This window comes from Cricetulus griseus, chromosome 6 (genome assembly GCF_003668045.3).
Source record: "Cricetulus griseus strain 17A/GY chromosome 6, alternate assembly CriGri-PICRH-1.0, whole genome shotgun sequence".
Classification (NCBI taxonomy): Eukaryota; Metazoa; Chordata; class Mammalia; order Rodentia; family Cricetidae; genus Cricetulus; species Cricetulus griseus.
In genome coordinates this window covers 229,924-256,801 of record NC_048599.1, presented here as the reverse complement: position 1 = coordinate 256,801, position 26,878 = coordinate 229,924, and the positions used below count along the sequence as shown (strand labels likewise).

At 50.6% G+C, this 26,878-nt stretch overlaps 3 protein-coding genes and 1 non-coding gene across 6 annotated transcripts in view; 2 read left to right on the top strand and 2 right to left on the bottom strand.

Annotated features, from left to right (window-relative positions):
• LOC100767706 (pre-mRNA-processing factor 6) overlaps nucleotides 1-4,886 on the top strand; it is a 61,379-nt gene extending 56,493 nt beyond the window's left edge. Inside the window, exons 18-21 of one of the 2 annotated variants that reach the window (XM_027420006.2) lie at nucleotides 439-530; nucleotides 1,759-1,873; nucleotides 4,096-4,222; nucleotides 4,629-4,886. In XM_027420006.2, the coding sequence (XP_027275807.1) occupies nucleotides 439-530; nucleotides 1,759-1,873; nucleotides 4,096-4,222; nucleotides 4,629-4,781 (487 nt within the window). In that variant the 3' untranslated portion in view covers nucleotides 4,782-4,886. Of the gene's footprint in view, nucleotides 1-438; nucleotides 531-1,758; nucleotides 1,874-4,005; nucleotides 4,223-4,628 lie in introns of those variants that run through there. The other variant, XM_027420007.2, reaches the window with a different exon arrangement.
• Nucleotides 4,887-5,026: 140 nt separating this feature from the next.
• Nucleotides 5,027-8,878, top strand: CUNH20orf204 (chromosome unknown C20orf204 homolog). Of its 2 annotated transcripts, none has more exons than XM_027420010.2 (4): nucleotides 5,027-6,532; nucleotides 7,878-8,153; nucleotides 8,246-8,398; nucleotides 8,575-8,878. In XM_027420010.2, the coding sequence occupies exons 1-4, from the start codon at nucleotides 6,530-6,532 to the stop codon at nucleotides 8,707-8,709; spliced, it is 567 nt and encodes a 188-aa protein (XP_027275811.1). In that variant the 5' UTR covers nucleotides 5,027-6,529; the 3' UTR covers nucleotides 8,710-8,878. The 2 variants fall into 2 exon arrangements, with proteins under 2 accessions (XP_027275811.1, XP_027275810.1); XM_027420009.2 differs by having other exon boundaries at nucleotides 8,572-8,878.
• A 3,644-nt stretch (nucleotides 8,879-12,522) lies between these two features.
• On the bottom strand, nucleotides 12,523-12,627 carry LOC113830985. Its single transcript, XR_003486275.1, has one exon. It is a non-coding gene; the product is annotated as a U6 spliceosomal RNA (small nuclear RNA).
• A 4,699-nt stretch (nucleotides 12,628-17,326) lies between these two features.
• Nucleotides 17,327-18,737, bottom strand: Sox18 (SRY-box transcription factor 18). Its single transcript, XM_027420011.2, has 2 exons — nucleotides 18,398-18,737; nucleotides 17,327-18,210 (listed from the first exon to the last, which is right to left on the bottom strand). The coding sequence occupies exons 1-2, from the start codon at nucleotides 18,735-18,737 to the stop codon at nucleotides 17,417-17,419; spliced, it is 1,134 nt and encodes a 377-aa protein (XP_027275812.1). The 3' UTR covers nucleotides 17,327-17,416.
• Nucleotides 18,738-26,878: the final 8,141 nt, after the last annotated feature.

Below are 26,878 nucleotides of genomic sequence, written 5' to 3'. Positions count from 1 at the left end.
CTCTCATGTGATGATCCAGTGTGGTGTGGGCTTATTCTGATATCTTCACTTACATCTGGATTCTATGGGGCCTGGGATCTCAGATGGGGCTGCTGCCTTGGTACCAGGCTGTGGATACCAGTGCGGCAATATCTGTAGAGTATGGAATTCCAGCCACCTTCCAAGAGACAAGAGCCTTCCTTTGCTGGCAAGAAGTTGAGTGGAAAGATTGCTTGCTGAGCAAGCCTGGCAATCTTGGGAGCAGTGGTGGGAACTGTTTCCAAAAGTGACCCTCTGATTTCCACATATGTGTGGTGGCACATGTACACATGCATGACAACAATTATAAAGTAAAAAATTTAAAAGCCTTTTAAAAGGGTCTCTGGCAGAAGGCCAGCTGGAGTAGCTGATCATGCTATAATAGATGGGGCTGGGACATCCCTGGGCCTGTCTTCCTAGGTTGGAGTCAGTGCGACTGGAGTACCGTGCAGGGCTGAAGAACATTGCCAACACACTCATGGCCAAGGCACTGCAGGAGTGCCCCAATTCTGGTAAGGGCTTCTGGCTCTCTGGTATAGCACAGAGGAGATTTGTGGGATGAGATTGACTCCCAATGACCCCTCTAAGATGCACTTTGTGTGTCCCATTTTAGTGTAGCATCACAGATTTGGTTACAAAGGTCCAGACTAAATCCTCAGTCTCAATATGGGAGAGTTTGATTTCATGTTCTGAAGTACTATCATTTTTTTTTTCTTTTCTTTTCTGGCCAAGACTTAACTTATTATTTTACTTACATGTGGTATATAAGAAGTGTAGCTGGGTGGTGGTGGTGTGTGCCTATAATCCCAGCAGTTGGGAGACAAAGGCAAGTGGATCTCTGAGTTTCAGATCAACCTGGTCTACAGAGTAAGTTCCAGGACAACCAAGTATACTCAAAGAAACCCTATCTTGGAAAAAAAAGAAAGAAAAGACAACAACAACAAAAAATAAATGTATTTGTCACTTGAAAAAATTTGGAGTTTGAAAGGTGGATATAGAGATTCCCTCTACCCTGTTACTCAAGAATCTCTTCTCTTATTGTTTGTATTATTTCTGAGTTATTGTACAGAGTTGAATTAAAGTTACACTAGATGTTTGATATTTTGGTGGGTCTCAGACTCACTATGTAGTAAAGGCTGGCCTCGAATTCCCTACTCTTCTTATTCCACTTTCCAAGTATTAAAATACCAAGCCTAGCTAAGGTTTTTTTGTTGTGGTGCTAGTAGTGGTAGGTGAGGTTTTTGTTTGTTTGTTTGTTTGTTTGTTTTATGCTAGACTCTTACTTTGTAGCTTAGGTTGGCTTCTAAGCCATGATCATCCTGCCTCAGCTGTTGCCTTCTCAAGTGCTGGGATTACAGGCATGTGTCACATACCTGGTTATGATTTTTTGAATGTTTGTTTATTTTCTGTTTTTTGAGGCAGAGATTCTTTGTGTAGCCCCTCTATCCTGGAAACTATTGTCTATTTTTAATAGCAATATGAGATAGTGCTTTCAGATTACCATTGCCCATTGCCTGCTTGCTGACTCGGTAAGAATGAAAATTTGCAGCTATCATCTAGAACACTGTCCAGTCTGTTCTGGGCAAGGCTGCTGTAATTCAGCAGGTTACTGGGTAGGTGGATACTTCAGGCCCTTGTGATTGGTGTCAGTATACTCCTTTTGGGGCAGCCTGAGGAAGAGAGTGCATTTCTGAAGCCAGAAGTAAGGTTGAAGGGCAGATTTTTGCTTCTGAATTTCAGGTATCCTGTGGTCTGAAGCTGTCTTCCTTGAGGCAAGGCCCCAGAGAAAGACCAAGAGTGTGGATGCTCTGAAGAAATGTGAACATGACCCCCATGTGCTTTTAGCAGTGGCTAAGTGAGTAGTGAGTAGTTTGGGGGTTTTGCTTATCCTTGGGGTCTTGGTGTAGTTTTGCCAGCATCTTTGCCGGATGATGCTGACTTTGTCTGCAGGATGGGCCGCTTGCCAGAACTCCTGCTTCAGTCTTCTGGACAGCATTCTTTTGGTAGAGACCTTGAGATACTGTCTAGAAATCTGTCTGGCTACCTCATCTTTTCAGGCCTCCTGGGCTTTTTGGCTTTTCCTTAGCCCCAGGCATCTGATGGGGCTGTTCTCTTTGTTTCAGTACCAAATGGGACCTGGATTACATGATGGACAGATTTGTTGATATTGATCCACCCAGAATTTAAGTATTAAGCCCCTTTGAAGGGGCTTCAGTCAAGTTTGTACTTTCACTGTGTTAGCAGAACTCAGCTGGTCCTGGGAATAACCCTGACTGTAATCCATTGTCTTAGAGTACAGAAGTGATTAACCGTGGATCATCTTCAGTGTCATCAAGTGGTCTCCCATCATCTCCCAGCACAAGGTTATGCCTCTGGTGGTGGGGATAGAGGCAGAGCCTTAGAACCAGTTTGGTTCTGTTTGGGTGGCATTAAGTACTCATGTCTGGTGCACTTGCCTTCACATTGCTACCTGTGCACATTTGTAGTATCTGTGGCCCTAGCAGATGAGGGAAGCTTTAGGCCCAGCCTTCCTAGCCTGGGCTTCCTTTTCCCAGAGTAACATCTATATGCCCTCAGACAGAGCAGCCATAAACTTCACAGAAGGCTTTGATAAAGTAAATAAGTCGCTCCTTGCTGTTCCCAAGCTGATGATCCATGTGCCTACTATCTTGAGTTTATGCTCTTCAAATCACAGTTTATCTAACACCAAGCAATTAAGAGCACTACATGGCTTAAAAAACAATCAAGTTATCAGCATGAAAATATACTCCATTTGGTACCTGAGAGTAACCCAAACAGCTGCCTGCAGTAGAAAGGTTAGCTGTGCACCAGCTGCCTCACTAAGGGAGGGAGGGTTAGTACAGCTCAAGTCCTGAGCCTGCCAAAGTGTTTCCCACAGCATGCTATGCTATCTTTCTCATTGTTCATCCTGCTATCCTACACTACCTACCAGTTGGGGAGGGTCCCCATGGGGACCCTAACTTGGCTTCCTTCCTTCCCTCCCTCCCTCCCTCTTTCCCTCTCTCCTTCTCTTCCCTCCCTCCCTTTTTCCCTCCCCTCTCTCCCTCCTTTCCTTCTTTCTGTTCTTTGAGATAGGGTTTTTCTTTGTAGCCCTGGTTGTCCTAGAACTCTCTCTATAGACCAGGCTGGCCTTGAGCTCAGAGATGTGCCTGCCTCTGCCTTCCAAGTACTGAGATTAAAGTCATATGCCTCCATACCCCACTTCTAAGTTGGTTTCTAACAGTCCGGTTTCTTGGCTTCCTGAAAGGCTCCTCTTCAGCCTGCTTTTCAAGTGTGAGTGTTGGGTACAACAGTCATGTGTGCTATGAACTGCAGCTACAGTGGGCACAGGTCCCTAGTGTTTGCATATGTTGCTACAAGATGCTGAACAAATCAGGATAGTCCAGGGTTGGTAAGTTACTGATCAACAGTCTAAAATTTCAGGTTTTTATAATCAGCTGTAATGTTTGTCAAGGTTAGTTTCATGTTGTATTTAACCCAGAAAAAAAAAAATAGTTTTAAGAAGTTAAGATCTTGCAAGGTGGTGGTGGCACATGCCTTTAATCCCAGCACTTGGGAGGCAGAGGCAGGTGGATCTCTGTGAGTTCGAGACTATCCTGGTCTACCAGAGATGGTTCCAGGATATGCTCCAAAGCTACACAGGGAAACCCTGTCTCGAAAGAAAAGAAAAAAAAGTTAAGATCTTTACTGTGTATAAATGTATAAAAAGCAGTGGGGGATGGGGGGGGGTGCTGGCCAGTGGTGGTGCACACCTTTAATCCTGGCACTCAGGAGGCAGAGGCAGGTAGATCTCTGTGGTCTGCAAAGTGAGTTCCAGGAGAGCCAGGATTGTTACATAGAGAAACCCTGTCTCTCAAAACCAAAAAGCAGTTAGGCTCAGTGAAGGATCTGGAGTGACCTCCAGGTTGCCCTGGACCATGACTCAGGCATTCTGTAACATGTGCCTTGGCCTGCTGGTCTCACCAGGAGCAAGATACAGCTGATGACCCACACGGAAGAGTGACTCCCAAGCCCAGCAGGCACTGCCCCTTGCTCTAAGTACTTGTTCCATAACAGGCTGTTCTGGAGTGAACGAAAGATCACCAAGGCACGGGAGTGGTTCCATCGCACTGTGAAAATTGACTCAGATCTGGGGGATGCCTGGGCCTTCTTCTACAAATTTGAACTGCAACATGGCACTGAGGTGAGGTTGCACTAGAATACCAGTGTGCAGTAATATCCTGCCTGTTCCCCTAGCCACTTCTGAGACAATAGAAAGCTCTGTCTAGTCCATCCCCACTTGAGGTTTATTGGAGCATGCTCATAAGGCAAGAGTGGCCAGGGTATCCTGGGATTCTCATTGGAAGTAGTAGTCAGACCTTGTTGAATCCAGGAAGTGCCCTAGTTCAGAGTGCACCTGGCAACTTGTGTGAACCAGAGGTTAGGGAGTCTGACATAATTTAACACAGAGATGCACTGACATAGACGCCATGTTGCCCAAGAGGAGGGAGAACATGAACTCTGATGGGACCAGATCTGCAAGGGGACAGGCAAGGCTCAGTGTGTACCTATCAAGAAACCCTACCTAAAGAACCCTTTGGTCTCCCCAGGAGCAACAGGAAGAGGTGAGGAAGCGCTGTGAGAATGCAGAGCCCCGGCATGGAGAGCTATGGTGTGCTGTGTCCAAGGATATCACCAACTGGCAGAGGAAGATTGGGGAAATACTAGTGCTGGTAGCCGCCCATATTAAAAATACCTTCTGATAGCTGGGGTGGAAGACAGAGCACTTTGCAAAGGGCAACACATGGACAGTGAACACAAAGCCTACACTGTATATCTTTTATCCATTAAAGATTTTTATAGAGTTATGTTGGGGCTAGGGTGTCTTGTTTTTTTTCTGTCTTGTCTTTGGCTCCTATTCCCTTGAGTGGTGGTCATGGCCAGTCTGGTTTAGTTGTAGCACCTGCAAGTGCTTGGTGCTCCAGGAAAAAAACATAGTTGGGATACCAAGGACTTGCTGAGATTTTATGGAGAAGGTCTTGGAAGTACAGGCTATATATAGAATGGGGGCTCTGTCATTGGTCTGTGATACAAGAGGCTGAAGGTCACATGGGGATCAAGCTGTCAAAGAAGCCTTCATTGTTCTGTAGGCATCTGGACTTGTTGGTTGGTTGATGCTAGACAGGTCAGTTAGGTGCTGGCTTGGGGAAGTACTTTCTGCTCCTGTCCTGAGGTGTATCTAGGAAGGAGAGCTCCTTGGATATTTCCATAGAAAGATCCACAGGGTTCCCTATGATGAGGAATCGTACTCAGTGGCCATCCTGACACATATTCTGTAGACCGGGCTGGCCTTGAACTCTGAGAGATCCACTGCCTCTCCCTCCCAAGTGCTGGGATTAAAGGTGTGTGCCACCATTGCCCAGCTCAGTGATTCCTTTACAGATGGGAAGGGAAAGGACTTAACTGCAGTATCAGGCTGTTGATGGTTTCTGTTCCTTTTGACTATTCCCGACTCTCAAACTGAATGCAGTAGAGCAGTTACAGAAGAGGGTACTTGGATAAGGTTTCCTATAGGGCTGTGGAAAGGTCTGGTGAGTCTGTAATGTTACCAGGTTATTTTTCCTTTCTGTGGGAATGGAGGGTTTTGTTGTTGTTGTTGCTGCTGAGATGGTCAACAACTCCTTGTGTATCACATTTATTTATTGAGGTGCATGTATGCCACAGCATACTTGTGGGGGTCAGAGGATAACTTACAGGAATCTTTTCTTTTAGTATGTTGTCCCCTGGGACCAAACTCAGGTTGTCAAGGCTTGGCAGTAAGCCTTAACCTGCTGTGCCGTCTCACCAGCTCATACCATTGCTTTTCTTCAGCAGGAAGTTGAGCTTTGTTCATCAGATTGAATGTGTTTCAGAGGCTGCTTCTGTGCTAGAGCAAAACAGTAACCCTGGGAGTGGTCCTCTTACTCCTAGATGACCCCAAGGTTTGGAGGGATGAAGTGGGGCCAGCAGTAGAAGTCTGGGAAGTCCCAATTTCTAGACCTGCTGGGACAAGTTTGTCTGGATATGGATTGGGGACTGGTGGCAGGCCCACCTATCAGGAGAGACTATTGCTCTCTATCCATTGAGACAGAGCTGGGGTCTCCATGGGGCTGGAGACTCATTCCAAGACCCAGAGCAGCCCCAGATCTGCTGCAACAGGCAGCTGCTATGCTCCAGAGTCAGGTTAATTGAAGTGACTGGATAGAGGGTGGGGAGGGGTTAAGGGCAGGGCTGGCTTACTGGACTTTCCTTCCCTCCCTTGTTGCTCCCTCCCTTCTTTGCTGGAAGAGCCAACTTCAAACACCTCTTCACCTGCCCCCCAGCTCTCACCAGGAAGGCCTCATCAGCCGATACAAGACCTGGTGTGGCTGCCAGTTGCCTACTTCATTGGCAATCCAAAGACCTGAGGACCCCAGGATCATGTGTGTGGCTTGCTAGAGGGAATAAGGGAAGGCCAGACCCTAAGAGGCCTATGGTAAGCAGTTGGGGCCTGGGGGAAAGGGCTGGCCTGGGCCAAGGGTCTGGGCATGGGCACAACCCAGGGGAGGCTGTTTCCCTGTACCTCATAGAAACCCCCAGATGTTTATGATGGTACCCAGTAAAATAACCATTGTTGGTGCTTTTGCCCTGGCCTTCCCAGAATCCTCTCATACTGGGTTAAGCCTGAGTTGTAGGGACTCCCTGGGCAGCCAGCTTGTCCCATGTTGCTGCCAGGTGTTCTAGAAGTCTCGATGGCTCAATTGGCTCTCGTTCTTAATTGGTGTGATGGGCTGTTCTCAGCACCCCTCCACTGGCCATGGTTCCAAATGACTTTCAAGAGGGTGCTATTACGTTGTTCTTCAGTTGGTACTGGTATCCCAGGCAGGAGCCCCTACCCCCACCCACCTCTATGTGGGAGTTTGTGGTATGCTCAGTTCAGCTTTTCTGCCAGGGCTGGGAAGCGGAGTCTTGTCGTTTCGCTGGGTTCACAAGATTAATTTTCCAGGCCAAGTAAGCTGGAGGCCTAAGGCAGGTTTGGAAACTGCTCCATTTGGAGGAGCTGGGGTCCTGAGGACCTTCAGCTGGCTCCCTATTGTGTGAGCTTTCCCCCAGCACCGGTCCTTTCCATTTGGGGTGGGAGGAAGCTTGTTGGCCTCTTTGCTTGGGGCTTTGCTTCTTTTGCTGTCTCTAGTCCTTCCCTCCAGCCTTCCTCTTCCATTGGGAGTCTCGGAGCTCTGAGCCATTGCTTCTGCCCTAGTTGTTTTTTGTTTCTTTTGGGGGTTAACTGGCTGTAGCAGAGCTCTTGAGGGAGAGATTGGAGTTCCCATACTGCATGAGAGCAAGGTGGTTCTATCCCATCTTGCTCACCCAAAGGGCATGAGATGTATTTGAGAGAGGGCGAACATCCAATGTTAGGGGGTGGGGGTGGGACTATGACCAGTTGGTATGGGTCTGAGCATGTTCAGGGGTGAGGCTGTACTGGGGGGTCACTTCTTGCTATTCTCCTCCCCATCCCACTCCCTGTACAAGGCTGGTGAGCCCTTGCACATCCATGGTATTCTAGGTGCTAACTTTCCTGCCTCTCCAATGTAGGCCATAGTACCACCCCTTGTCGACGGCACCTGTTCTCTGTCTCCTTCCTGGGCTCAGTGAAAGTACTTCCCGATGCCCCACTACACAGCCCACAAATGTCATAAGCCATAGCCAGAGTCTGATGAGATTTTCAATCCTACCATCGCAAAGATGAGGGGGCATCCACTGTGGTGACTCCAGCTGTCTATGGGGCCATACCTTGTGCTGGAAGGCTTAGGTTCTCAACCCCAACCTGGTGTCCTCTCCAGGTGCCCCTCAAGCCCACTGTCTATGTACTACCACTGCTGCTGGCATTTCTTGAGTCTGCTCTAGGCTGGGCTGGGTCCCAGTCCTGCAGTGTCCAGGAGGTACTCCGCCACTACCAAGCTGTCATCTTCCAGGACTTGCAGGTTGCCATGCAATGGGCTGGGCTGGGAGCCCAGCATACAGAGCCTGGGTCCCGACACCACCACTTCTTTCAGAAAAACCTGACTGGAGCTGGTGGAGGTCAGGGACAGCCAGGGGCCTCCTGTGATGCCCAAAAGGTATGGGGGGGTACCCACACCTACATCTATCTGTTCCCTCCTCAGGCCCCACCTCCACCCCCTGCCCTGGCTTTTGTCCCTTTCCATCTCAGGAGCATAGCATCCTACTGTCTATCGAATCCCTGGGTCAGACCCTTCTTGGGAGCATGGGTGGAGTTCCCCACAATGCATTAGAGAAAGCAGCATGGACAGTGGCGGTGCGCACCAAGGCAGTGATGCACAGACACTGCCGAATATCCAATAGGGTATGTATCCTCAATTGACCTTCCCCTAAGGACGGCAGTACCAATGGCCTGAGGCTATGGACTCAAGTATTGGGCTGGCTGCAACCCACTTTCCTCAGGGCTAAGCATGAGCTGTGAGATAAGGATGAGGGTGCAGCATCTGTATGCACTCACTCACAGCTGGTCCCCACTAGCAGATCCTGCAGCCCAAGAAGCGTCCAGTACAGCAGCGTCCCAGCCGGAGGCGGCTCCTGCTACGTGCCCTATACGCTGTCGCCACCTGCTGGAAGAAGCTCTTTGCGCTGAGTGCCATGGCCACCAGTGAATTCTAGCACTGCCCTTGTTCTTACTCCCACACCTCACAGAAGACTGGAAACAAACTCAGCTCAGATTGCCTGCACTCGAAGGCCCAGGCTGTGGAGAAGAGAGCACCCTCCTTCATGGCCACTCTTCCACACACTCAGTGAGGCCCCAATAAATGGAACTAGTGATGTGACCTGATTCTTCTACTTTTTCCTGACTGGTTATGGGCCCTTGGACCACACAGGGATCTGCTTCTTGGGGATTTCTACCTGAGCAGTGGTAATAGTTGTAGCTCCCAGCCTCATACAGCAGGGGGCGTTGGTGGGATGTTGGACCTGTCCTCAAGTAGTGTCCAAGGCAGGGAAGCCCCCTTACCCCCACCCCACAACCTGGTTAGGGGTTTTAAAACGTCATGCATCCGTCCTGCCCAATCTGGACCGGAGGAGAGGGTGGAAATGGAGAGGAGGGGAAGGCTGAGTTTGGTGGATTCAGAGCAAAACAACAGGATAAAGGAAACAGGACTTAGAGGAAGCCAGTCTTGCTGCCCTGGCCACAAACTAGACCAGGCCATTTCCTGCTGCCCCTGGGGGGATGGGCAGGGTGGGGTGGGGGTAGGGGACAACTCCACAAACTGCCCCAGACTTGTCTGTTGAACTAACTAGGCTGACCCCAGTACCTACATAAGCCTGGGTGTCTGCTCTTCAATAATTTTTTTTTTTTTTTTTTTGGTTTTTCGAGCCAGGGTTTCTCTGTCCTGGAACTTTGGAGGCTTTGGAGCCTGTCCTGGAACTAGCTCTTTGTAGACCAGGCTGGTCTTGAACTCACAGATATCCACCTGCCTCTGCCTCCCGAGTGCTGGGATTAAAGGAGTGCGCCACCAACGCCCGGCTCTTCAATGATTCTAGTCCTGAACAGAAATAGGCAATGCCCCCCCAGGCTCCTTGCCTCATAATAGGATGTGGAGCCAAAGAGCCTCAAGAATACCTTGCTCCAGCCGGGAGTTGGTGGCGCACGCCTTTAATCCCAGCACTCGGGAGGCAGAGGCAGGCGGATCTCTGTGGGTTTGAGGCCAGCCTGGTCTCCAGAGCAAGTGCCAGGATAGGCTCCAAAGCCACACAGAGAAACCCTGTCTTGAAAAACCAAAAAAAAAAAAAAAAAAAAAAAGAATACCTTGGTCTGTGTCCATCAGACAGGCAAACAAGAGACCAAAAAGGCAGTGGTAGGGCAATCTGCAAGAACGAGGAATAGCCCTGAAGTTCTTTGTGCCTCCATTCCTTGGTGTACATGTGGTCTGCCCAGTGGGGCCTTTTGTTTCTTTTCACAGTTGAGGAAGCTGAGACATGGAGAGGGTGTAGGACCTTCCTTGATTACACAGTCTTCTTACATAGAAGAGCTGTGGACCCAGAGTGTGATGTGCACAAAGGAAACAGCTTTCTGGACATCAGTGTGCATTTACATAATCTATGATTAAGATTTCTAATGGTCTCATAGGACATTTTGGTTCTGCTCCATGGGGTAGGAGTCAGTGTGGAAAAGTACAAGGTGGGGTTGTGCCAGAGAGGGCCTAAGTACACAGACCTTTAGCAGAGCCAGGCTTAAAATGATTCACGTGTGTGTGTGTGTGTGTGTGTGTGTGTGTGTGTGTGTGTGTGTGAATGATAAGGGGAAGCCTGGGTCATTGCAGGATCCTAGCCCTAGGATCTGGATACCAGGAAATACCAGTGGAGGAGAGGTGGATGACTATAAAACTAGACTGATGGCTTATATTCATGAGCTCTACTGGGCATGCTTGGTTATAGCCAATGTCCCAGTGCAGAGAAAAAGGTTCAGTTTTGTTGAAAGGTAAGTCATAGGGCAGCAGAACGTGACTAAAGAGTGGCCAAGTGAGATCTGGAGAAACAGTCTGGCCACTTAGCTGAAAGAGGGCAGTATGGACAGTCCTCCATGGAGACACCCATGGAATCATTTTGCAAGTCAATCTGTACTTATTGTTGCCCCAACTTTAGATCTTCCTGGGAACTCACTTGAATCCTAGTGAGCATCCCACAGACACTGCCCATCTTGATGTCCTGTCCTCCTGTTTAGAGCAATCAGGCTGGGGAGGTAGACAATAGGGTGTCCTGATTCCCACCTTCCTCTCTTCAGCTGAGGAAAGATTAAACAAACCACAGCCTCCTGGGACTGGAGGTGAAGTAGAGGCCTCAAGAGTGTTGGGGTATAAATGTTGATGCCTAAGCCCTGTACCAGACTGTACCATTTAAAAACCACCTGAATGCTGCACCCATGGCTGTCTGCAGAGCCCTGGAATCAGCCTGTGGTTATCAACCCACTAGCATGACTGTCATCCTGCAGGACAAGGACAGGTACAGAGCCCTCAGAAAGGATCAGAGCTGAGGGGCAAGTTGAATGCTACTGAGATCCTAGGTCCTTTACATTCAGCCCAGGGACCTAAATGGAGGCTCCCTGGGGCTTCTTTGTAGCTGAGGGCAGGGCATATCCTCCTCTTGCACAGCTACATAGCCCCTGCAAAGTCAAGCCCTGAAAAGGCTTGTGTGGGATAGGCAATTCCTTTTGGGTTTGGCTACCTACAGCTCCACTTTGTGTCCACCCACAACTCAGGTTCCCACTGTTGCCTCTAGGAACATGCCACCTATAACCCTGGCCCCTACAATTTTACCCAGTCTCCCAAGAATCTGCTCCCACTCCTCTACCTCACCCTGTATCCATGCCCTACCCTCCATGACTTCATCCCATCTCCTATAGTCCCCTCCCCTGTAGCCCTACCCTCTGTCTCATGACCCCAGCCCCCACCACCTTGCCCAGTCTCCCACACCCCTGTCTGCCCTCCAGAAAACAGGAAGTGTTGGGAGTCACAGCTCTGGGAGTAAGTGCAGGAAACTGGGCTTATCTTGTTCTGCAGCCCTGACCCCTGGCCTTGTGCCGGGTAGGGGGCGCCAGGGGCAGTCCAAGGACAGAGCCTGCTCACCTGGTGAGTCCTGGCTGCCTTTCTCTTGAGCCACAAACTGTCACAACTGGACTGGTATCAACAAGGTCTAGCCAGTGCACCATTAAGCTTCCCAGGGTACATCAGATTGTTGTCTCCCCCACAGCCAGCAGCAGAAATCTCATCTACACAGCAAGGGACCCAAGAGGTAGTACCCCAGGATGAACAGGCACAGCACTGCTGCCAAGGGTCTGACCTTCCCATTTCCACCCAAACAAGGACTTGCTTCCCAAAGCAGGTGTTACCTCTTTGCTGCTTATTCCAGATTCTATTGGAGCAGGGTGTGTGTGTGTGTGTGTGTGTGTGTGTGTGTGTGTGTGTGTGTGTGTATGTGTGTTTACAAAGCTAAGTCTTCCTGAGGAGGGGCAGGATGGGGACTGTCCCTTTTTCCCCACCCCCAGGGTCCTGAAGGCCACTGGTGGGGACAATGGGCCTCAACACCTGCCTCACTCTTCTCCTCCCTTCCCCCACCGGGCCCCAGGAATATGTGCTTCCTGGAGTAGAGGGCCTTGTTTATTCCAGTTAGCCACAGCTGAAGCAAGCAGCCTTCTTGCACACCTGCAGGGCCTAGTGCCCACAAACCCACAAGGCTAGATACTCTGCAGATCTGGGAGCAGATTATTCCTTCTCCACAGCCTTATCCATAGTGCTGCCCAAGCCTTCTAGGAGCCCAGTTGTTTCTTCATTATTTTTTATTTGTTCGTTTTATTTAGCTGAACCTCCCTTTACATCTACTACAGGATTTCATAGTGCTGGTGTGATATCTACCAATGGATTGGCCTAACAATGATGAACTTGAACCAGGCCTGGGCCTACTCATACACAGCTGTTAACTAGAAAGACTATGGAATGCTTCAGGAATCTGTATGCCATCCTTGCACAGTGGCTATGCAAATCTTCTCTGTATCATTCCAATTTTACTGTATGTGTTGCCAAAGTGAGCCGGCTTTAGGAATGTAGCTGAGTTCAGAGCTCTGCATGCTTAGCTGTGGCTCTGTGCTCACAGGGCACAAAGACATGCCTTTTTTTTTTTTTTTTTTGGTTTTTCGAGACAGGGTTTCTCTGTGTAGCTTTGGAGCCTATCCTGGCACTCTCTCTGGAGACCAGGCTGGCCTCGAACTCACAGAGATCTGCCTGCCTCTGCCTCCTGAGTGCTGGGATTAAAGGCGTGCACCACCAGCGCCCGGCCAAGACATGCCTATTCTTACTGTTCCCTTTGCTCAGCTCTCCCACACACCTAGGCTAGCATGGTAGGTGGCAGAATAGAGAAATGCTGTCCTAACACAGAAGAGGCTACAGCCCTCACTCTCTGCTGCATCATGGGAGGGTTGTTAACACACAAGTAGCAAATTGGGATTTGCAAACCAAAGGACTAGCTTGTCAGCCTGCTGTTGCCCAAGTTCCAGATGTTCTTTCAAAGGCTCCTAGTCGTGGGAGGCCGTGGTACCCAGTCTCCCTTCAAAGCCTGCCAGTCTCCATCTTCCGGGATGACATATGGAGGCCTGGTTCTTGGGCTACAGGAAATTGCACAGGCCCGGCCAGTGCCTTGGGGGGAGGGGGGGTCCCATTCATAATCCTCACAGCCCTTCCTTCTGGGCCATAGCCCGACCTCCCTGGAAAGTCAAGTCCTGAAAAGGCTTGTGTGGGATAGGCAACACCAATAGTCTCCAGTCCCATGTCTCAGCCTCCTTTTCTCCAAGGTCTAGCTGGTCAGCAGCCAACAACTCTGGAGTAGTTTCTGTGCTGGGCTATGTTAGCTGTGCATGAGGAGGATATGCCCTGCCCTCAGCTACAAAGAAGCCCCAGGGAGCCTCCATTTAGGTCCCTGGGCTGAATGTAAAGGACCTAGGATCTCAGTAGCATTCAACTTGCCCATCAGCTCTGATCCTTTCTGAGGGCTCTGTACCTGTCCTTGTCCTGCAGGATGACAGTCATGCTAGTGGGTTGATAACCACAGGCTGATTCCAGGGCTCTGCAGACAGCCATGGGTGCAGCATTCAGGTGGTTTTTAAATGGTACAGTCTGGTACAGGGCTTAGGCATCAACATTTATTCCCCAACACTCTTGAGGCCTCTACTTCACCTCCAGTCCCAGGAGGCTGTGGTTTGTTTAATCTTTCCTCAGCTGAAGAGAGGAAGGTGGGAATCAGGACACCCTATTGTCTACCTCCCCAGCCTGATTGCTCTAAACAGGAGGACAGGACATCAAGATGGGCAGTGTCTGTAGGATGCTCACTACAATTCAAGTGAGTTCCCAGGACAGGCTCCAAAGCTACATAGAGAAACCCTGTCTTGGAAAAAATAAAACAAAAACCCAAACTAAACAAACAAAAGTCCCAAACAAACAAAACACTAGAAACCTGTGATTAGAGTTTATTTTTATATGTCTTATACATTTTTCTCATTGTGTCTGGCCTTCACTTGCTGCATATCCACTGCCTTAACAATAGGGAAAATTCTTTTAAGGAATTATTCCTGTGCTGGAGAGATGGATCAATGATTAAGAGAGTATATTGCTCTTGTGGAGGACCTGAGTTCAGTTCCCAGCACCCATGCATTTTTGATAGCTTACAACTGCCTGTAACTTTAGCTCCAAGGGGATTTGATGCCTCTGACTTCCATGGATACCTGCCCACACGTACATGCACTCACGCACACACAACACACACAGATAAATCTTTAAAGGAAGAACTATTCCTAACACCCACATAGCAGCTTACAACTATCTGTAACTAGTCCCAGGGGATCCAACACCCTCTTCTAGTCTCCAAGGGTACCAAGCATGCATATGGTGCACATACATGTAAGCAAAACACCCATACACATAAAAATAAATAATTTTAAAGAATTAGATAAGGGGGACTAATGTGTATGACATATCTGATGGACTTGAGTTTTAGCCCTAGTATCCACATGGTGGAAGGAAAGAACTGAACTGACTTGTGTTGGTTGTCCTCTGGCCTCCACACATATACCATGGCATGTGCATGCTCACACACTTACACTTGAACACAAAATAAATAAAATGTAATCTTGGAAAAGAATAGGGGGTTGAAGAGATGACTCAGTGGTTAAGATCTCTTGTTTTTTTTTTTTTTTTTTTTTTTTTGTTCTGTTTTTTGTTTGCTTTTGAGACAGGGTTTCTTTGTGTAACAACCCTGGTTGTCTTGGAATGCTTTTTGTAGACCAGGCTACCCTCGAACTCACAGAGATCCACCTGCCTCTGACTCCCGAGTGCTGGGATAAAAGGCATGTGTCACCACCACCAAGCAAGAGCTCTTGTTCTTGCAGAGGACTCGGTACAGTTCCCAGTGCCCACATGTTGGCACTATCTTTAAGTACAGTTTCATTGGGTCTGATACCCTCTTCTGGCATTCACAGGCACTGCATACATGTGGCATACAAACATACATGTAGGCAAAACACTCAAAAATATTTAATTTTATTTTACATGTATGAGCGTTTGTTTGGTTTTTGAGACAGGGTTTCTCTGTGTAGCCTTGGCTATACTAGAAAGTGCTCTGTAGGCCAGACTGGCCTCAAATTCACAGAGATCTGCCTGCCTTTGCCTCCTGAGTGCTGGGATTAGACCTCAAGTAGGCATGCCCACCCCTCTGCCTGCCCCATCTTGACCTTATTGGGGCAGTAGTCTTTGTGTGCTGTGTGACTGTTTTTTCCTCAAGAATATTCAAAGTGATGATTGTCTGTGCTGGGGAGACCCTTACCTGTTCTCAGACCCACTTCACATGTTGCCCAAGCTACTCCAGGGACAGATTGTTCAAGCCCTGAAAAGGGTGGGTGGTAGAAGCGCAGACCTTTTGGGCAAAAGGGAGATAGGATGAGGAGTTAGGAGTATGGCCTTAGTCTGTGGTTCTACCTGGGAGGGTGGGGGTTCATCCTTGGGGGTGAGAAGTCTTCTCAGTTAGGATGATAGGACCACCCCCCAACACACATCCCAGCACCGATGCACGGCTGTCTTTGGTGGTATGGTCCTACTCATGTCCCTTTCTGATCTTGCTCTGGGGTATTTTCTGCCCTTTGGAACTTGTAAATTTGAACTTGCTCCAAATCGAACCCTTACTAGCCTCCTTCCCTGACAGATGGGAAAGGGGATTTTAGGGAGCACCCTGCTCTATCTTTTCTCCAGAGAGACAGTGGGACCACACCAGCACCCTTTGGACCTTCACCCTGCTAATCAAGGGAAGAGGGTTCGCTGCAGGAATAAAAGTATAGGACCGAGAACTGGGGAAGTGCCCTGGACCTAGGAATGTTGTATTGGTCTGCCTGATCTGGACTGTCTGTCCTGTACTTCTTGGTATGTTCATAGGTTAGTGGGGAAATGCCCCAGTCCAAGTAGATAAACACTTGGGGACTGCTCCCATGGATTCAGGAAGCAGGACTGGTCAGGCCCATCTTCTATCTCTGCTTGGAGCTTGTCTGATTTTGTCCCTTTATGTATCTCTGTCCTCTGTCACTGCATGCTACTTATAGAGGATAAGACCCCAAGTGCAGCTCCCCTCACACCAGTATTTGAGGTATGTAATTCATACTGGTCAATGTAGAGATGAGGCAGTATACTCCTAAGAAATCACACATCTTGTGTACTCCTCCCTAAACATGCTGGGAAGTTGGGTCCCTGCGCATGGACCCACATGAACATCTAGCCCCAGGCTTGTTGCTGGTAAGTCACAAATGGCCACTGTCATGGAAAGCCATATGGTTACAGCTTCATAGTCATGCTAGGCATTTCATACTCCATGTGGGTGAATAAGCCGACATTGCCGTGCATATGGGAATGCAGTATAGGACAGCCTCTCCTCCAAGCGTAGGAGCTCCTGACTAAGAAGCCTTACTAGATACAAAGTGTATGTGTGTGTGTGTAGGGGCCACCTCCAGGGTGATTGTTCCATTCCTCCGTGGATGCATATGCTTGTCCAGAAAGGGACTTTGAAAAGGGGATGGTCTGGAAAGAGGCCCTCAGTCCTCCTGAAAGGAGCCCAAACATGGTTAGTGTGATGAAACTCAAACTGGCAGGCTTAAGGTATAAGGTTTGAGCACTGCCTTGATCACTAAACCTATATCTGAGCCAGATCCCCTTGGGGAACAGAGAAAGTGTATAACATGGTGCTTCCCCTCTTAGGGAATATTTTCTGAGATCTGGTAATGTATCTGCACAACCCTGCAGTTCTGCCCAAGTGAAGAATGCTGTCCTCGGCAGTGCTTAGGCTTGTAGAAGAAAAATGCAATGCAGGCTGGAGGCTGATGATATCTGAGAGCCCAAATGGAAGGATAGAGGGCAGCTGTGTGGCTAACCGAAAAGCCAAGTAATCTCTGTGGTCAGTATTTATGGGAAACACTGTTGTTCCTTATGCATGGATGCTAGTGGTCACTGAAATCCTTTGAAAGAAAAAAGTTTAATTAAAAATTAAATATAGTGTATTATATATGTGTATATATAAAGGCAAAGTAAAAAATACAGTCTCATTCTAGAAAATACATGGCAGAAAAGAATTAGATGGTCAAATCTTAACCCTGACAGAGCTAGCACACCCAGGGCCTGGGCCCAACACACAGGAGCCCCCAGAAGGAGGTATGTGAATGACAAAAGTGGCACCCTTAGGTCACTAGCTCTAAAGGCTGTTGCATACCTAACATACATCTGCGAAAGGAAGGGAGCAGGCAGGACCCTGCCGTTTGGCCACATGCTGAAGCGCTGGAGGGCAAGGGCAGTGCCTAACCTGAGATACAGGCGCTGTAATAGACTGCGCTGCTGGCGTCAGACAGCGCAGAAATGAGGCTACTTTCCTCTGGACAGGACATGGCGCGCGGACCCAGTTTGGCCAACGCCACGTGATAGGGAAGTGCAGTGGCATCTGGTCGAGTCCGGCTGCAGTTGAGATACTGGTCGAATTCGGTGAGGTCCACATCAGCCCAAAGGTCGGCGGTAGGCTCCAGTTGCTCTGTTCCCTCAAGAGGCGCGGCCTCAGGTGGTGGTGACAGAGGACTGGGATACGGTCCTGGCGTGCCCAGGGTGCCGTAGTAGAGGCCCGCGAGCGGCGCGGCAGGCGGCGCGGTCCTGAGCGCCTCGGCCAGGGGCGCCCCGTAGCAGAAGCTAGGGTCCCGTGCTAGCTCGGGGGCATAGGGCGCCCGGAAAGCCCGCACAGCGCAGTCCTCGGGCGCCAAAGGTGGTGGGAAGAAGGAGGCCTCGCCAGGCTCCAGGCCGTCCAGAGGCGAGCGCTCGGGCGTGGGTAACCCCAAGCCATCGAACTCCGCGCCCAGTGTGGGCAGCTCGCGGAAGGAGCGGGCCGAGCCTGGAGCTGCAGGGAAGGGCTCAGGTGGCGCAGACGGCTGCACGAGGCCCGGGAGCAAGAGGCCGGGCTCCAGCCTCCGGGCCTTGCGCGCCTGTTTTTTGCGGCGAGGCCGGTACTTGTAGTTGGGATGGTCACGCAAGTGCTGTACACGCAGCCGTTCGGCCTCTTCCACGAAGGGCCGCTTCTCCGCTGTGTTCAGCTCCTTCCACGCTTTGCCTGTGGGCAGCGGGAGCCTGTTAGTGGACTGCCGTCGGGCGGGCGCACAACCAACAAACCCTGCGTGCGCCCTGGGCGCATGGCGCGAATATTGCATAGAACCCTGCCCCAGGCCCTGGAGCCCCAGATCCCGACCCCCTCCCAAGTCCCCTCCCTAGCCGCCCCTCTCTGCGCTCTCGGCTCTCACCCAGCATCTTGCTCAGCACTGCGTTGTGCAGATCCGGATTTTGCTGCGCCAGTCGCTTGCGCTCGTCCTTCGCCCACACCATGAAAGCATTCATTGGCCGCCGGATGCGCAACTCGTCGGCCGTTTGGCGCTCTCCGCGGCCTAAGCCATAGCGCCCTGACTCGGGGCTGCGCGGTGGGCTCCGCGGAAGGCTGGACGGCGAGGAGGGCTCCGCAGGCGAGACGTTGGTGACAGGGAGGCCGCGCGGCTCAGCAGCGGCCCCGAGTCCGGGAGCCCATGCACAGTCGCGGCGGGAGGGCGGGTCGTCCTGTGCGCCGTAGCCGGGCGGCGATCTCTGCATTCCAGCTGGGCAAGGCCTGGGCAGAACGCAGCGCGGGAGCGCAGAAGACAGTGGCGGGCACTGCGAGTCAAGTTCGGAGGGCTGACGGACGTCGAGTGGAGACAGTGGGGACGTAGTAGCTTGGTGCCAGGAAGGCATCCCAGATATAGAGACATGGGACCAATCCGCAGCAGAGCGGGCGGGCCGGGGCGGGGCTGCCCTCTCTGCGGTGGCTCCCTTTTTTCTTCCCTGCAGGATCCAGCTGTGGCCTCCCCAGCGCAAAGCCCCCCACCCCTACCCCCGCACTGTCTCTGAAAAAAAGACCCCCGAATAGGAGAGGGCTGCTAGTGTGGGCTGAAGCTCAAAAGGAGAGTTTCTCCAGGGTTGTCAGCTTTCAGAGTGTAGCTGCCACCCCACCCACAGAGACAGACCCCCGGGCAGTAATGAGGGAAGGGGGCAGCGGCATTAGATTGGATGAAGGAAGATTTATTTTAGCACCAAGTTCTTGGGAGGTCACTTCATCGTGCACCTCGGGAAAGGGGAGGGAATTTTGGAGATGTTCTTGTCTCTTCCTGTTGGTTGACCCTACCAGATGCTGAGCTCAGTTGGGTAGCTCCAATGCCTCTCCCAAGTTTTGCCCTTGAGGATGGGGAAAAAGTGAACCTTTGTTTCCCCTCTCCCACACCCAAACTCTGGAACAAGGCAAAACCTGAACCTGTCCACAAGGGAAAGGTAGACTGGTAGGCACAGGGCACAGCCAGTCCCCACTCCTGTGTGTGGGCTGCTGTAGCTGGTGTCTTTGCTCAAGCCAGACAGCTGTCCCAGGAAGAGACAGGAACCTGAGCAGGTGAGACAGAGGAAAACTGGGTGTTTTCCAAGAGTCCTCATTCATTTTCTTTTTCCATTTGTCCAACCACTCCACCAGGAAGGGATCTGGCCTCCAGAAACTGATGGTTTTCTTCTGAGAGCTATCCCTTGTCCATTGCCACGTGTAACTTTATAGAGGAAACTCCAATGTTCTTGACAGCTGTCCATGACAGGTGATGAAATCCATCTACATGTACCCTGGATACTCTGCAGCCTTTCCTATCATGTCAGGATATCCCACCTTGAGCACTGAAAGAGTCTGGGGCTTGTTCATGTGAGTCCTATAGCACCCTGTGCTGTTCCCTAGTAGTACTTTTCTTTCTGAGCACTCTTGCCATGGGGAGATGTCAGTGCTCAGGGCTGAACTTTGAGTAGGGTGGAACTACTGGGGCAACTCAGTACTTTCTCAGAAGGCAGGCAGTGGTGTGGACACCAAGGTAAAAATGTTTACAGGACCTTGTCAGTGGTTAGCTCCCTTTTGGCAGGTCTAGGTGGGTGGGTAGACTGAACAGGAGGTACGGAGGATGATGAGTGAGCATGAAGAGCTATGTGAAGATTTTCATTTTGAGAATGGGCACAAAAAACTAGAGTTGGAGGCTGGAGCATGGGTCAGTGGTAGAGTACTTGCCCAGCATGCAAAAGCTCCTAGGTTCCATCTTCAGTACCACACACAAACAAAACAAAGGAGAAGAGCTACCCTGATACTCTCTCACTTCCATCAGTTTTTGTCAGAATTTATCCTTAGTCCACTCCATAGCTATGGATACAGGCTAGGGTCCCCAGACCTGATTCAGCCAGAACAGTAGCTATTTTGAGATGGTGTTTACTGGGGCTCCAGAAAATTTTTATTTTCTGCTGCAGCCTCACATATTGGGCTTGGAGTTCTGGAGTACCCAGCATAACCTCTTTGTTCTTCCATAGCTCTCTAGCACCCACCTCTCCTGGAACCAGCCAATGACCCTCCTCATGGCCAAGTTGTGGCTCAGATGTCAGCCTGTCATAACCTGTGAGCTGGGCTGGGCAGGAGCCTGCAGGGTGCTCTCTTTTCTCTGTAGGGTCAGGCTATCCTCCCTGCCCACTGCTTGGCAGTGGTGATGCTGGCAGCTCCTACCCTCTCTCCAGATGGGACAATGGGGGAGGTGACTTCAGTCTACCATCAGGGTGGCCCTGACCCTGGAGCCCCAGGGCTGGAGGGACTCCCCAAGGCTGTACATGGCTGCTGTGGGTGTGGCCAGCTATGCTAGGAGAGGAACATTCCATGTGAATGTCTGTGTGTCTGTGTGTGGTCTACATGTGTGTCTGTCAGGTTCCCAGGGTGTGGGGTGAGGTAAACCCAAATGCTAGAGACTGCTGAATTTATTGGGAGTCAGACATGATGGACTTTCCTATAAGGGAATAGGAACTCAGGTGTTGGGGACTGAAAGTCCTACTCACGAAGAATGTTCTCAGCACCCAAGGAAGGGACACACAAGGCTTCTTTGTTAGATGAGCTGCAGCCCTAGATCTGGACAAAGAGAGAAGGGAAAATCTGCTGTCAGAACTCCACTTCAGTCTAGCTTGGCTTAGATGGGCACTTATCCATGGCAGGAGCTTGTCTATAGCCCCAGAAAGTTGGAATGGTAGGGCAAATCTTTTCTGCCAGTATGGGACTGGCTTGGGTGTCAAGTGGACCCTGTCCCCTCTTTCCTTCCTGCCTACACTACCTACTCTCCTTCCTCAGCCTCCCTGGACCCCAGGCTTTCATGAGGCCTGACAAGGATGCTGGGTAGTTCCCCTTGGTGCCTATGGTGGGGGATTGGCTTGGCTCTGCTCCGCCTGGGGGTGGTGAGACCTCCCAAGCACTGCCTGGGCACAGACCTCCCAGGCTCCCACCAGACAGCTCTGGCTGCTGTACAGCAGTGAGGCTGGGACCAATTACATAGTCCTGTAGGGCTTGGACCCTCCCACTCCCACAGGGTGGGGTGGGGTCCCTGTCTGAGGGCAACAGAGCTCCAGGTGGATGATTCTTTTCAGCAGCTAGCCTTCCAGTTCAGACCCTTCTTCTGACATTCCACTCTTAGCTCCAAACCTTGCTGGCCTCCCAGTCTCTGGTGGTTGGAGCTGGGGAATATGAAACTAGGGTCAACCGTTACTTCTCTCCTGGGGTCAGAGCCTTTGGCAGAGTCTGATGCTGTAGAACATCAGGCACATGTGACTCTCAGGCAGGGATAGGTTTGGTTTGGATGAGCTAGGCGCTAGCCTATTAGATTCTTCAGCTCTGTGTTCTCAGCCCTGGGATGTGTCATGTTAGGTTTCTGGTACCTTTCTCTTGGGAAAGGACATATTTAGGAGACAGGGGCTGGCTTGGTTTTTATGCATTACGAATATGTGTATGAGTGGGTAAAAGTACTTTTAAATGCTGGGTTCTTGGTAAAGTTCACAGGTTCAGTTCGTAATCATATGGAGCCAGAGTCCCACTCAGAGCATGGTGGGAGTGGGAGTGTTGGGCTAGTGGAGAGGTAGCATGTATGGCACCGGTGTTAGCTGTTTTAGGTAAAGAATGATGCTCACCAGGCAGTGTTGGCACGTGTCTTTAATCCTAACACTCAGGAGGCAGAGGCAGGTGGATCTTTATGAGTTTGAGGGCAGTCTGGTCTACAGGACAGCCAAGGCCACACAGAGAAACCTTGTCTCAAAAAACAAGCAAGCAAGCAAACGGACAAAAAAGATTGATGTTTATGGTGTTATGTAGAGATAGCTTGACTCTCATCCACTCTGTGCCCTTTGGCCAGCAAGACTGGGTGGAAATAGCAGGGGTGGGAGAAGCAAATGCAACTTATTACTGCAGGATCACTTTGGATAATGGCAGACCAGAGTGCTGTGGACATTCGAGAGTAAGCCACATGCAACCGAGTGGCTTCTGTGGGTGGGCCAGGGATCAGACAAGTTTTGAAGGATGTTCCAGAGTTTCAGAGTTATTATACTGTGGTGGGCATGTGAGTGCTCAGGGTGTTATCACAGGCATTGTCTGCTTTTAGGGTCACTGGATGAGAGCAGGGTATGCTGTAGGGTGAGGTGTATGAGAGAAGGCTGGGCTGCTATGCAACATTTTGGAGTGTTCTGCTCCAGGACGGCTGCATGGCCAATTTATGTCCTCCAATGTAGCTGCCTACTTTGTATGGGCCTCTGCAGCAACGCTGCGGCTCCTGCTCTGCAGGGACTCCATGGGAACCTGGCTGGGAGCTGGGCTACTCATGGGTTTCCGTGGCGACAACAGGGCGGAGCCAGGAAACAGCCGCTCAGGAAGGAAGGCTGGCCTTCAGGCCAGAGAGAACTCACTGGGCTGAGGAGGCGCCAGACATTCTGTCCAGTTTCCCCAACCCCTGCTGGCCGGTGTTCTCGCCCATTCCGTTGGCCTCACCCCCGCCCCGCCCCCACACCTCAGAACTGCGGGTCTTCACATAGTTACTTTTATTCTCAGCTCGGTGCATGGCCTGGGTCTCTGTTCTTATGAGTGCTTCGGTTCCCTTGGTGGTCCTTTGCCTATAAGGTGGACTAATTGTAGGCATACTTGGGTCTCTTAGGCTTCTGGGAGGTAGTACCCATTCTGACTGCCCCGCCATGTTGAGCTGGCCCCTCCTTGCCTTGACACACTGGGAGATGGAGATAAACGGAGACCAGGGCAGAGAATGAACATATTCATCTCCTCTTCCTCCCTCTCCATTCTTCTCCTTCTTTTCTAGTCATTTTCCCCCCTTTTTAAAAATGTTGCTAACTGGGCCAGGCATGGTGGTGCATGCCTTAAATTCCAGCACTTGAAATGCAGAGGCAGGTGCAATGAGTTCCAGGACAGCCAGGGCTATGTAGAGAGAGAGAGACCCTCTCTCAAAAACAAACAAACAAGCAAACATGTTGCTAATTAAGGTGACCCTGGAACTCTCTGTGTAGCTCAGGCTGGCTTCTGCTTTCTGAGTTTTGGGATTGAACATGTAGTAATCACACCCAGCTTTGTATGCCCTCCTCCCCCATTTCTTTTTTTTTTTTTTCCCCTGGCTGGTGACAAATGGCTTGGTGGTTAACCAGCTGGCTGTTTAGGGACTTCTACTCTCCTTTGCTCAGAGACATATTTTTCTTTTTTTGGGGGGGGGTACAAAGCCCCGTGCTGGCACCAGACTGTCTTCTGAGGTAGGAAACTGGGAAAGAATAAACAGCTCCAATCCTTGCTGTGAGATATTTCCATTCTGGTATGGAAAGGCTAAAAAATAAATCCACAAATAAGCCTGTATTGGGAATACTAGGTATGTGAAGGGGCTATGTCAGTATCTATACCCTGTTTTTTTGAGCCCACACCTGAAAGAAACATATGAAGAAACCATACAAGAAGCATGCTACACAGACGGGGAGTTCTTTAAAGTCATGGGGGAAAAGGGAGCAGGTGTATGGAAGGGCTGGGGTGAAGCATGAGGGATGAGGATCAAGAAGCTCAGTGGAGCCTGGAAGGATCTTGCTTTTTCCTCTGAATGAGACTTGGGAAGGGTTTTTGGTGTCTTTGCTCCTGCAGGGGTTAAGCTGTGGTTGACTTTGTCCAGGTTGGTCTATGCAGCATGGCAGGGCAGGAAGGCAGGCTGCCTTAGAATTCCACAGGTTTGCTGCCTCTGAGTCAGACCTCCATGCTTTACACATTGCCTCTGACCCTGTGGCTGCCTGGGTCTCCTTAGGGTAGGAGGGTGGAGTGGCCGCCAAGCTGGCGGGCTGGCAGGGCAGGGGGGCAGCATTTCTGGGAATTGTGTGGGGGAAGCACATTCACATTGTTAGAGCAAGCCTGCAACTAGGGCCTCACTGGCCTCTGGGGGATGCCTCCTGCCTCCCTAGCCCTGCCTCTGGCGGTGGTGGGGTGGGGGTGAGGGGACAAAGCTGGACCCTGGCCAGGCTGTGGGCTGGCGGGGGACTTTCCAAACAGACATTTCCACGAGCCCATGGCTCTTCCCATTCTGTAGACTAGGAGACTGAGGCTCAGAGAGCTGGCATCTACACAGACAAAGTCAACATCCATGTGCCCAGCCTCCACTTCCTCCCGCAAATGACCAGAGACTGTTATCTGCCGCTGGTCACTGCCCTGTCTGATCACAGAAGCTAGTGTCCAAGGAGGGCCTAAGGTGGGACTGGCTATGGTTATAGATCCACAGAGCTCTACGGTGGAGACCTGTAATCCCCCAAATGGGCTAGAGGGCATGAGAACTTTATGCAGGGGAGGGACTACCATATGGTGGCAGGAGTAGGACCTCCTGAGGCTTAGGATGCCTCCTAGTCTGTGATGATGGGGAAACAAGGGGCTCCGTGTGAGCTTGGCAGTGTGAGTCTTCCCACCCACCACTGCCCTGCCTTGGCCAGAGGGGAAGCATTCAGGCCACCACTGGGGTCAGGGCCAGCTCTGGGCAGACTGGGATGGGGGGCAGGGATCACAAATAGAAAAATAAATGGCCTGAGCTTCCGCGATTTCCTGAACTGAGGAAGGGGGAAGGGCAGGCTTTGGGCCAAAGGTGCAGTTGGCCTGGTGGGGCAGACCCTGGGGATGTCCCATAATCCCACCCCATTAGGGTATTGTCTGCCTTTTCAGGCCTTAAACCTGGGATATCTCCACCCCAGGGACCCTAGGATAGGGCTGTGTTGCTCACTGAGGGCTCCTGAGGTTGGTGATCCACTGCAGGAAGGGACAGGCTATTAAGGAAAATTGGGTGTACCCCAGGAAGGTTGGGTGCAAAAGCCAAATGGTGAACTGTGAAGGAGCCTCATCTAGGTGTTCTGGAAACTTTCGAAAGCCCCCAGGGGTAGATAGGACAGGAAGGTAAGCAAGGCTATCTCCCAGAAGAAGGCAGGTGTGTCCCCCCCCCCCCCCGTCATCTTCCAAGGGTTAGGGTGGAGGACAACACCATGTTGGAATGAACACCTGGTGATGTCCAGATGGTGTTTGGTGGGGAAGTTTCACTGAAGACAAAACTCCCAAAATCAGAAAGGTATGTGTGTGTGGGGGCACTGCGAGGTTGTGATGTGGGGGGTGACTTCTCCGAGCAAGGGCCAGAAGGTTGGATTTGGAGCTCCTGTAGTCTGGGATCCGGGCTTTTTGTTTGTTTTTGGGACAAGGGCTCTTACAGCCCAGGTTACCCTCAAACTGGATATATATCTGAGGATGACTTTGAACTTCTGATCTTCCTGCCTCTGCCTCCCAAGTGCTGGGAGTACTGGCAGGTACCTGTGATGCCTGGTTTTATGCAGTACTGTGGCTTCTTTATGATAAGCAAACACTACCAACTGAACTTATCCCCAGCTCAGGGAATGAGGATTTCTAGGGCTGGGTTGTGGGGTCAGTGCCAACCCCACAAGTGAGGACCCCTCAGTAATGAACACATCTTTGATCTGTTTTTTTTTTTTTTTTTTTTTTTTTTTTTGTTACCATAGCTCCCCTGCTGGCGATCTACTGGATTTTCCTCTGGAAGGAGCCATTGTCTGAGCAGATTTGTGGGTTGCTCCTGCCACCTACAGGCTGCTGTTGCTCATCACTGGGACGACTAGTTTTGTGGATAGTCCCTTCAGCATGGTTGAAGGCCATGGGGCTTTACTGCTTGTGCTGTTGTAGGGTCCTGCAAGCATCAACTCAGTGCTCAAACACAGGGTTAGAGCAAGGGCCAAGATGCCAGGACAGGGCAGAATTAGAGTTGGTATGGGAGCTGGAGAGCTGCGCTTCTGAAAAAGCTTTGTTACCTACGAGGAATTCAATACTTTTTCCTTATGGTGAAGATGTCACAACTGATTAAATGGCCATCCCAGGCCATTTGCACATTCCATTTGCACCCTGGCCTTGTGGCTACTGTGGGTACAGTAACTGTCTTTTGGTACCGGCACACCTGCAACCATCAGCAACACAGAAGAGGAGAAGAGTACCTCTTTTCCTTGCCTGGGCATGGTTATGATGTTTCCCAGTACCTGAGCCCTGCCCTATTCTCAGTGTACAATGTGAACCGGATGATCCCGCGCTTCAGGTTGGGAGATGACTCTTAGAGCAAAGAACAGAACCTGGGATTTACACCCTGTTAGGTTGACTTCAGCGCCTGAATTCTTGCCCAAGAAGCCCTCTCAGAATCCGGGACCGATACCTCCCAGTGTGCGCTGCATCTGCGTAGAGTCAAGAACGACCCAAAGTTGGCTTGGTAACGATGTAAGTGGGGTTGGCTGAGAGGTCCCGACGCCACAGCACTTCTACGAAGTGAAGGCGACCGGGGTGGACTAGCCAACGATCAATGCATCACCAGGGCAAGCGG

Bases quoted from the DNA above. Each gene is read 5' to 3' on its own strand.
- CUNH20orf204 (XM_027420009.2), top strand. The intron at 8,154-8,245 runs GTATGGGGGGGT...TTTCCATCTCAG, and splicing joins CCTCCTGTGATGCCCAAAAG to GAGCATAGCATCCTACTGTC. The intron at 8,399-8,571 runs GTATGTATCCTC...GGTCCCCACTAG, and splicing joins ACTGCCGAATATCCAATAGG to CAGATCCTGCAGCCCAAGAA.
- Sox18 (XM_027420011.2), bottom strand. From the start codon at position 18,737: ATGCAGAGATCGCCGCCCGGCTACGGCGCACAGGACGACCCGCCCTCC. The intron at 18,211-18,397 runs GTGAGAGCCGAG...CGCTGCCCACAG, and splicing joins AGTGCTGAGCAAGATGCTGG to GCAAAGCGTGGAAGGAGCTG.